The 10,998-nt window shown below is 34.6% G+C and overlaps 1 protein-coding gene across 1 annotated transcript; it reads left to right on the top strand.

Moving 5' to 3' along the window:
• The first annotated feature begins 6,164 nt into the window (after window positions 1-6,164).
• LOC149262501 (kunitz type trypsin inhibitor 104-like) lies at window positions 6,165-7,103 on the top strand. The gene is made up of 2 exons (XM_089385058.1): window positions 6,165-6,303; window positions 6,429-7,103. The coding sequence occupies exons 1-2, from the start codon at window positions 6,284-6,286 to the stop codon at window positions 7,057-7,059; spliced, it is 651 nt and encodes a 216-aa protein (XP_089241184.1). The 5' UTR covers window positions 6,165-6,283; the 3' UTR covers window positions 7,060-7,103.
• The last annotated feature ends 3,895 nt before the right edge of the window (window positions 7,104-10,998 follow it).

Genomic DNA, 10,998 nt, shown 5'->3' with positions numbered 1-10,998 from the left:
CTTTCTTTAAACCATCCATCTTAGATTCTGTTCCTTTTTGTGCAAGGGACAGTTGTTGCACTTGGTCCTGTAATTTTGATATATCATGTTGCATTTCTTCCTCTTTTTCATGAGTCATGCTAGAGCTTTTAGGTTCCTTACTAGATTTGCATTTTATTTAGTCTGGGCATCAGTTACCGATAATAATGTTGTACTATGCCCTTTGAATTCCTCCAAAATAATTTTTCAAACCAAGCTTAAGAAAAAATTTAAGAAAATCTACACACCTTTTTCACTTTGTGGGAGCTCGATATTGTCCTCTTTCTGTACCTTCTTACGAAATTTCAATCCGATCCCCAGAGAGAAAGTTATGACGATTTTCCCCAAGTCCCATGTTTTGAATGTAGTTCAGGAGTCTGCAAAAGGACCAACTTCCTCATATCATATCTCAGCAAATATCGCGCAAAAAGCTCTGAAATTCGGACCCGAGGTTTAGCGTGATTTCTTCTCAAATGGGTTTTTTGTTACGAAACTAGCTCAAGAAAAGATAGAAAAGATAGATCAACGCCTTAGAATTCAGCCTCTTCGAGGGGGCAACCTCCTTTACATTACATAAATGAACAATTCTTGGATGATTCAAATGACAAAACCTCCTTTCTATATATAGGAGTCTAAGGAGTCACAATATAATCCAGCCGACCTAACAATAATAATATAAAGCCACAAAAATAAAAATAGAGGGATTCTATGGGGCACAATAATAATAATATGGGGGCAATAGGGGCACAACAATATTAATAAGGGGTATAACTACAATAGTAATGGGGTAATCACTAGTATTATAGGGACCCAACACATTATTTTGCAGTTCAAGAGTTAAGAGTTTAATCATGAGTTGGACAACCTCAAGTGCAGAATGTGAGTCATAGAGTTCTTTTAGTTTTTGTAGGGCTTCAAAGGCAGTTGAATATGAAGAAATATGGCGACTCACCTCTTCATTTACAGATGTTGCGATTAATGCATAATCTTTGTTGTTCTTGTTTTCCCAAATGACGAGTTCTTTGTCTGAGGTAGGCTGTACTGGGTCATTTTCTCCTTCTCCTACTCACACTCCTTTCCATAACTCATTGAAGATGAGGGTGTGTTTTATCATTCCGGACCACTCAGGATAGTTCTCCTTGCTAGTGAGAACTATTCCTACCATGGAGATGATTGAATGCATTCTGTAAGAAAAGAAATTACTTCTGCTGATAGAAAACAATATATATGTTATACCTTCCACTTCTCAACCATATAACATATCGACATAAAAAAACTTAATAAAATTTCATTCAACGTTCACCACACCAATGTTTTTACATGAAACAACGTCATTTGAAAATGTATTTGAAACCATTCACCATACAAAAATTTCACACCTTTGTCATTCAATATATTGACCAAACTTTAAAACAAAGAAGTATGGCAACATATTATTCAATCCAAAGAGAATATTTCGACAAATTTTTAAAAGGGAGTATCACAACTTAGTCCTCTAGTGCACCAAAAATACCAATTCAGCTGCGCACTGAAAATACTAATAGAGACATACATGAAAATACACCACGCACTGTTAATTGAACATCCACTCGTTGTCTCCTTATGAAATGTCTACCATGTCCATGGACACCATTAATTGAACATCCACTGTTCAGCGCATCACCTTAATATCAGTCAGCCTTTAAATACATGAACAGGCCAACGTTTAAATATATGAACAGGCCAGCATTTAAATACATGAATAGCCAGCATTTTTATATATGAACAGGCCAGTGTTTAAATACAACAACAACATTTGAACTTATTTGAAACATCTGCATTCGAACTTATTTGAAATGGCATCATTCAAAACGCATTTGAAATAAACAGTAGCATTTAAAATCATGCTCACAACCACGCTTCCACTGCTGGGCTCATCACTCTTTCAGGGAGCATTTAAATTCACACTCACAACCATGCTTCTGCTACTGGGCTCATCACGCTTGGGCTCATCACGGTTGTCAATGATGCCAAGTCTTCGAGCTCCGAACCTAATGGCGTGGTTTGCAAATTAATGGTGTGACTGAATGGTATACAATGTTAACACAACGTTTCAATGAACAGAACGTTTCAATTGAACAGCGTTCAATCCAACGTTAACACAGTGTTTCAATGAACACAACGTTTCAACCAGCATTGATTTCAGAGCAACGTTCAGTGCGAATGGACGCCATAATGGAGATTCGAACCTTGACTATTCAGTTTCAGATGCGGTCAGAGACAAGCTGCGACTTATGAGAGACAAATGCGTTATAGAGAGCATTATGGACAAAGCGCAGTGGCGCAGTAGAAAGGAATATGGACTGATGCGTTAAGGCAGTGATACACAACGCAGAGGACATAAGTCAGTCAAAACAGTGCTCAGGTCAGAACGACAGAGGACAGTTGGAAAAATGAAGGGAGTTAAAACTATTTTGAGAACTAGCTCTCATACCATGTCAGGCCAGCCAGTAACTCTCCAATAGGTAGTAAAACGGATTCGATTCATTTCATTAGGTATGCTATTGTTATATACAAAGGGTGTGACTGCTCAGTTCATCTCCTCATGATTGTTCACATTCCTAATTTAACTATTTACATAAATTCACCCAATCGCAGAGGATTAGGTGTCAACAGAAATTGTTTAATTTGGGGATGAGAAAAGGCATTTGGGAAGAAAGATACTCCACCTAACACTAACATATAAACTTTTTGCCTTGCACACAAGGATCAGAAGTCTCATGTTGAAACTTCTAGAGGTGATAAAAGTAGTAGATGTAGTGGCAGGAGAAATTATAGAGGTAGAGGGAGGAAAAAATAATCAGGGAGACGGATAACAAAATAATAAACAACAAAGGAATTTTAATGATATACCAACTATCAAATGTTTTAGATGTGGTACAATTGGTCATATTGATGCTAACTGTAAAATCCCTTGGGAGAAAGTTAGTGAAAGGAGAGAAAAATTGAATGAAAAAAAGATCATCCACCACTAGATAAGCTAAAGTCATATGAGTTTGCACATTACAATGTTTCTCTCTGCGATTTTAATATTAATGATGTTTTCAACATTGTATTTTCTTCATGGCCACATAGTTGGATTTTGGACTCAAGAGCCACTTGTCATATGCGATTTAGGGGAGATTTATTTTGAAATTTTTAGTGATGATATTGATGGTGTTATTTATATTGTTGACAAGTCTTAGATTAAACAATTTGGCATTGGGTCTATTCGTTTGAGGATATTGACTCTTCGAGATTATGTTTTACACAATGTACCTTATATTCAACCGTTTAAGTGAAATTTGATGTCTCTTATCCATATTCTGAAGCACGGGTGTTTTATTCATATATTTGATGGCATCATTGAGATATGAAAAGCATATGCTCATGCAATTATTATGACTTGTGTAGAAGAAGGTATGCTTTAAAAATTTAATGGTACCTCATCTACTAATTCTTGTGACAAATATTCTCTTTTGGCGTAACAAAGTGATATAATGTCTCCCAACTTATTGTGGCATGCTCAATTTGGTCACATAAATTATGGAAGCATCAAAATTGAGAAAAAACAAGGTATTAAAAGTATTCCTACAATTCCAAGAAAGATGACACCTTGTGATGAGTGTATTTTGCGAAAAAAATGTAAACAACCTTTTAATAGTTCTTCTTTTAGAGCTTCACGAAAATTAGGTCTCATACATTCATATTTATGTGGACCTATGCCTGTTGCAACTGCTAATGGAAACTTTCTCAACTTGAATTATAAGTTCTTTGATTTGGATGTTGAAACTCTTTTTATCAAGGAGATTGGGAAGCCAATTGTATATTTGATTGTGTATGTAGATGATTTGATGATCCTAGGAAAAAATGATGACTATATAGCATCCATTAAAAGAGAATTATTGAAATTTTTTGATATGATATATTTGGGTTTATTGCAATATTATTTACGAATTGAAGTTGATCAAAATACCAAACATATTTTTATTTGTTAGAAGAAGTATATTAGATAGTTATTAGATAGATTTGGAATGCAGGATTGTAACCCAATTGCTAATGCTTGGAGTAAAATTGGAATCTTACTTCCATTGAAGGAAGTACGTTTGAAGATCCAACAAAGTACATACAACTTGTCGAAAGTTTGAATTTTCTAACTACTACTCAAGTGACATAGCTTTGGTTGTAGGGATAATTTCCAAGCTCATGCATCATCCATATGAAGGTCATTGGAATGCAGCAAAGTGAGTTGTCAAGTATTTGAAAGATACTGGAACATTCGGCATCAAATATTCCAAATTTGCAGATTTCCATCTCACTCGCTATTTAGACTCGGTTTTGAGATAAGGAGAATGAAGTCTCTACTTGTGGTTATTTGATGAGTCTTGGATCAACAACCATGAGTTGGAGATCACAAAAGTAGTCTATTCCTTTTGATTCTACAACAGAAACCAAATATGTTGTAGCAACTCATGCTACAAAATAAATCAGTTGGATTCGAAAAATACTTGAAGACTTGCAGTAGAAACGAAAGGCTTCTACTTCACTACTTATTGACAACTCTTCTACAATTCAGTTGGCCAAGAATCCCAAATCAAGTATATTAACACCAAATATCACTTGATTCGACATTATGTAGAGGCCAAGGTTATTCATACACATTGTCCTACTTCAAAGCACATCTTAAATATATTTACAAAGGCACAAAGGCACTAGGAGGTGAAAGGTTTGAAAAGTTCCGAATGTTACTTGGCATACCTTCGCATTAATAGGGGAATATCAATTAATCCTTTAGGATTATTAATGTAAATAGATAGTTTTAAATTATGTTTCATTACCGTCAAGATATTACTATCCAAATCCAAACACACAAACTAGTGTAAACATCCAAATTCTCATACACAAACCATTCAAAGCATCAACATGAAGAAGATTAAATAAGAGAATAATATGGTCATCTTAGGCAAAGAAAACATAACTTAAAGATTGTAGGGCAAATCTTTTTAACAACAGTGAAATGTAGAAAAAGAAAAACATGATTTTAAACCATAAGCTCACCACACAGCTTTTTAACAATGTCCAAAGGCAAGGAAAATCATTATTTAAAGCTTCTTTTAGATCCATGGAGTTTTTTTAGCAACATCCTAATGAAGAAAAAAACAACATGCTTTCTGTATAATGACCAGATTCACATTATGAACTCATGAATCTCAATCCAAGTCCAATGAAGACTGTTTTTGAGACTTAGTTGTTTTAAATTCTCAAACAATACATAATAATCTAAAATTATAACATCATTATTGACAACTACAACCAGGCTAGATTAATAATCTAAAAATATTCTTTCCTCTTGAAAATATATTTGGATGTATTTCAACTTTTTCTGACAACAAAATCTTTGAATTCGCTGGCAGCATAGAATTTTTTTATCAAAATATTTACAATTATTATGCTAAGTTTATTTAAAGCTATTTTGGTTCAGCTGAGAATTCGTTTTTCTGGGACGTAATGAAATAAAAGCTTTTGCGGAGAATGAAACTTTTTATTTAGGATTGTTGAATTATTTTAGATGAAATTGATGGGATACTCAAAATTAATTATACTGCACCAAGTTAATACACGGTTGGATGCTTCTAGGTTTGCTTGGCTGCTAAAATATTGTCATACGTTGGCCGCTGTTAATTCATTTTGACATTCTGCGGAGCCGACTCTATCAGTCGTTGGATGGCAACAACTACTCCTTATCTCCTTTGACTTTGTCTTCTAAGTTGCTCTTTGGATAAGACATGACACAACAACGAAGAATGCAGGGCTTTTGAAAGCATGAGATCTCAGGTTCCTATCAACAACACGTGCGTGCCTTGAAAGCAGAAGCTGTGTGCACATAGGTGCACGGCGTAACTTAACTTCTACTTGGAAGTCAGGGAAGTTGATAATTCAAATGACAATAAGGTAGAGAGTTGAAATTGGATCCAAACATGTGCAGTAATCGAAATTCAAAGTCCAAAATGACAGCTTGACTGTTAAATTTTCAGCGTCTACAGCTTGTGATAGTAATCCAAATAATGGCCTTGCCTTAATATTTATTGCATCATTCCTTTTTGTCTCTATATATATACCTAGGAAGATGGTGGTTGCGAATATAGTTTGTTGATATATATATACATATATCGTTAAGTCTTGACTGCAAAAGGAGCATTTGAAGATCAATAAAAGTACAACCACAATCACAGGAGTTACAATAGCTATGGCTTCTACATCAGCTTGGTATTTATTAGCCCCCTATCTTACCGATCATTATGGACTGATACAACAATAATTACTTATGTTTTGCGTTATAATTTGTGTGTTACTAAAATGCTAATGTGTTTTGCGTGTAAATTTGGAAACAGGGGAACGAGGAGAAAGGCGATGCTGTTAATCCAAATGGTAGCAGTAACTATGTTGCTCATTAATCTGACCTTGAAGGTGCAGGGTACTGTGGAAACACCGGACCACCCAAATGTGGTAGATGCTGAGGGGCATCCTGTGCTGTTTGGGGAAGAATATTACGTTTTACCGGCTGTTACTGGCAGTGGCGGTGGATTGGCACTGAAGCTGCGCGTGAACAACAGCTGCCCAATGTATGTGGACCAGGAGAGTTCTGAGAAATCGAGGGGACTCCCTGTGGTGTTCACGCCTTTTAAGGGTCGGAGGGCAAACTTTTCGTCGGTAATTGTGGAAGAGAACGTGGCTCTGAACGTGAAGACGGCGGCTGTGACTACTTGCGTTCAATCCACTGAGTGGTCTGAGGAGCATGATGCGAATACCACTAAACGTTTCATCAAAGCTTCGGATACATCTTCGTTGTTTCAGATTGCAAAGGCAAGTGATGGAGATGGTTACAATGTGTATTACTGCCCCTGCATTTGCAATCTTGTTTGTACGCAACTTGGAATATATGTTGACGGTGATAAGAATAGGTGGGTGGTTATTGATAATTCGGTGGAGACACTGCGTGTCCAATTTCACAAGAATGAATGAGAGACACACCATGGCTGCCTGCTGGTGTTGCTGTCGTAAATAATGACAGATTGACAATAAAGTCAGGGACTCTTTCTCCACTCATCATCCAGTCCGCAATAATAAGGAGAATTTCAATCAAATCTATTATCATAATTTCTTTGCCTTCCGTCTCATGATTCTCTGAGTTGATTATCGAAATGAAATCGAGACATGAAACATCTAAATCAAATTTATTCATTGTACCCTCCCTCGGGTGTAAGAGGATTCCATGTACACTTTATTAATGCAATACCATTGGATATACGCATAAAATTTTATTCATTAAATACTATTAACACGATTTAATTAAAAAAGTCTAAACATTTAGCATTTAATAACCTATAAATAAAAATATAGTATTCTTTATTAATCATATATAAAAATCTTATTTCCTGAAAGTGGCTCCTATGTAAGTGAATAAGTGTAAATCATTTCATAAAATGGTAAGATGTTTCCTACCTCGATAATATATTGACAAATGAATTTAAAGCATTGTTAGGTTCATTGTATCGGTTGTTTATCCATATTTCATTCTTTTTATGTTGTTTATCCAGCAGATGTATTTTATTATTTTCATTATGTTTTAATTTTTTATTTATTAAGATAAATCTTTTTCAAGCACTTTTTTTCCTTTTCTTTTTGGGTTATCATTTCAAATTTAAAGTTATAAGATTAAAAATTTCACATTTTTATATAATTTAATTTTCAAAAATTAATTATATATTTATATTGTTTTAAGAAAAAATACAATTTTTAAATAAAAATATTTTTATTTGATAATGTCTATATAATTTTTTTTTCTGATAGACCTCCCATTTATCATATTTGAGAGTTAAATTTTGATACTTTGACTTTATGTATTATATAATATTTGTTTATGTATCATATAATATGTGTGTTTGATTAATTTGTTATATTGTATTGTTTCCACAATTTCTTTCTAGTAAATTTGAAGAAGGGTCATGTTTAGACAAATTATAAGAAGAATGTAGATAAATTATAAGAAGAATGTAAAATATTAAAATAGCAGTGCATGAAATAAAGAATTGTATAAAAAAATTGAGCACGTATTAAATAAAAATATCATTAGTTAGAGGTATCACCATGTTATTAATAAAAAAAACATACATAAGAAAAAATAATCATTTATTGGAAGATAAATAATTATATAAGAAAACAAAATTGTATATTATTTTTCACAATTCTTTCCTACCATATGAATAGAATAAGGCCAATAAATAATTATATATTGTTTTGCATGATTCTTTTCTACCATATGAATAGAATGAGGGGCATGGCCATATCATTAACCAGAAATGTACATAAGAAAAAATAATCATTTGTTGGAAGACAACTAATTGCATCTCTTTCATGATTCTTCTCTACCATATGAATAGAATAATATTGAGGAAAAACAAAGGTATTTTTTGTCTACAAATTTTTAATATTTCGATAATGGTAGAGTTCTCTTTAGCTCCCTCTTTTCACAATGATTGAAGACCCTTCTTTCCCTCTCTTTCTAAATGGTTCTATCTCTTTGATTAACATGATTGTGGTGGGAATTTAGAAGCACATCACTAAATAATTTAATGAGGCTAGGTTTCATTAATTGGGAGTGAATGTGACCATCTAGACATGAGACCCAAGTTTATGGTGGAGCTTCTTGGACCACTTCACTCTCAACATTGAAAGAATTCATTGTAAATGGGACCCTCGTTTATGGATGTATATCAGTTGTATGTTGGGATCCTCCCTACCAACGTAGGATAAGTATGGTGGACATTCAATGTGATACATACTAGGTCCACAATTTTAATTATTATTAAATGTGACATACTTGGGTAGTTAAGATTTAATAAATTTAGTGTGGCATCATTAAAAATGGCCCACCAGGTATTTATCATTTGTTAGGTTATGAATAAGGATGTGATCCTCCTTAGTTAGCATGTACTAGAAGATTATTATAATTGATTTTAGGTCATTGGTATTTTTCTCCTACAAAGTGGCAAGTGAATAATAGTCGTGTAGAAATTCTTACCGTAGATTAACCTGATAATGCAATATAACTAAAGCAAAATACTTTAATCTACTTCTACAATTAAACTTGTGGAAGCTTAATAGATTTGAGCAAGATCAAGCAAAACACATATAACAAGAAGCAATCAATGCACATGAAACACATAAAATACTCAGGGGAAAGCCTCAGCTAAAAACCCGATTATTTGTATTATCATACAAGGTGGAAATATATTAAAATTACACAAAGATTTAGCTCTCACAGCTAGCCATCTCTCAGTACAATCCTCCTGGATGCTCACAAGCAAACAAAGCTTCTCACAAACCTTCTCCTTTGCCCTCCAAGCCTCCTATTTCCTTGTGCAGTTTCTCCTGGGTGATCCTCCTGTTACCAAGTATAACACTAATCACTCACACTGATCTCACACCTTGTAAAACTGCGCAATCCTCGAGGATACTTATTCCTTCTGCATGGATGAGTTTCCTTTATAGGAAAACTCATGCAAAAGATAGTAACATGTCCTTGACATTTAGCTCAATTGGGTCTTTCTTTGAATAGATATGCATGAGTTTTTGATGAGAGAATCTTCAGTTATATGGAGTACACTAGTTGGATGCATGCATGCATTAACTGACTAAACTCACAATTAGTTCCTCAAATAGCTTGGAACTAATTTAACTAGAGTTAACTCAGTAAACTAAGCTAACTAATTACAACTCAAATACAACTCATATTATCTCCTTAATTAAGGGATAATCTCCTTAATTTAAGGGATAACTATTGCATGACTTCACAAAGAATTCTAACTTGAATTTCTTCAACTAATTAATCCATAATGAATTAACTAATTATTTCCATGTAGCTGGTGAGACTAAATTCGAATTTTAATTCAGGGACAAATTAAAATTGGAATATTTTGGATTCTATTTTTATCATTTCTTGTTGCTATTTTCAACACTCCTTTTCAACAGGAAAGGAATTCAACTCGATCCCGATTGTGAACCTTTGGAATGTTATGCATGCAACACTTCTCTCTAGTGTTGTTGCTCCAGCAAATCCAGAAACAAAAAAAAACATCCAACCTGAATTAGTATGATTCTCCTCAAGGTTTTACATGCATCTTGAACCTCAATAGCATACAAGTTCTTGAATAGTGAACCAATATGTTTCACCTGTCTCATGGTGATGTGTCTAAGGAAAACCTTTCGCTTACGAAAGACAGCATCATAGCCTTTGTCCTCCAACATCGCGATTGATACCAATTTATTCTTCAGTCCATGCACATACTTCACATTTGTCAAGGTGATAGGACATCCATGCTCCCTCTAAAAAGCAACCGTGCCCACTCCTGAAACACTATGCCTTTTATCGTCACCCATCTCTATGTGAATCTTGAGATCTTTATCCTCCAAGGTACTGAATAAACTTTTATCATGAGTCATGTGGAATGAGGCTCCACTGTCAAGAAACCAACCACTACCCATCATCGATGACACCATGCATGTGATGAGGATGAATTCCATCTCGAACTGAGAGGCTAATGCCTCACCTTCAGATCCTTCTCAGGATCCCTTCTTGGACTTCTTCGATGGGCAATTAGTTGCATAATGACCCATTTCATGACAATTAAAGCATCTCACTTTAGACTTGTCACCCTTCTTACCTCCATGAGAAGAATTTGATTTGGAATGAGAATCCTTCTCCTTCCCTTTCCTTGCCTTACTTGCTAAGGCTATATTTTCTTCATCATCCTTGGATGAAGAACCATCTCATGTGCTCCTCCTGATCTCCTCTTGCATGAGATCCAACCAAAGTCATTCTCAATCCGATAGTTTCTCCCTTCTACTCATAGAGTCCTAGTAGCTATTCCAGCTCTTTGGAAGGCCAACGAGAGAGAGGCT

This window comes from Pinus tabuliformis, chromosome 6 (assembly GCF_031772625.1).
Source record: "Pinus tabuliformis cultivar Carrire ecotype Pingquan chromosome 6, CPIR1, whole genome shotgun sequence".
NCBI lineage: Eukaryota > Viridiplantae > Streptophyta > Pinopsida > Pinales > Pinaceae > Pinus > Pinus tabuliformis.
This window is presented reverse-complemented; position numbering and strand designations above follow the sequence as displayed.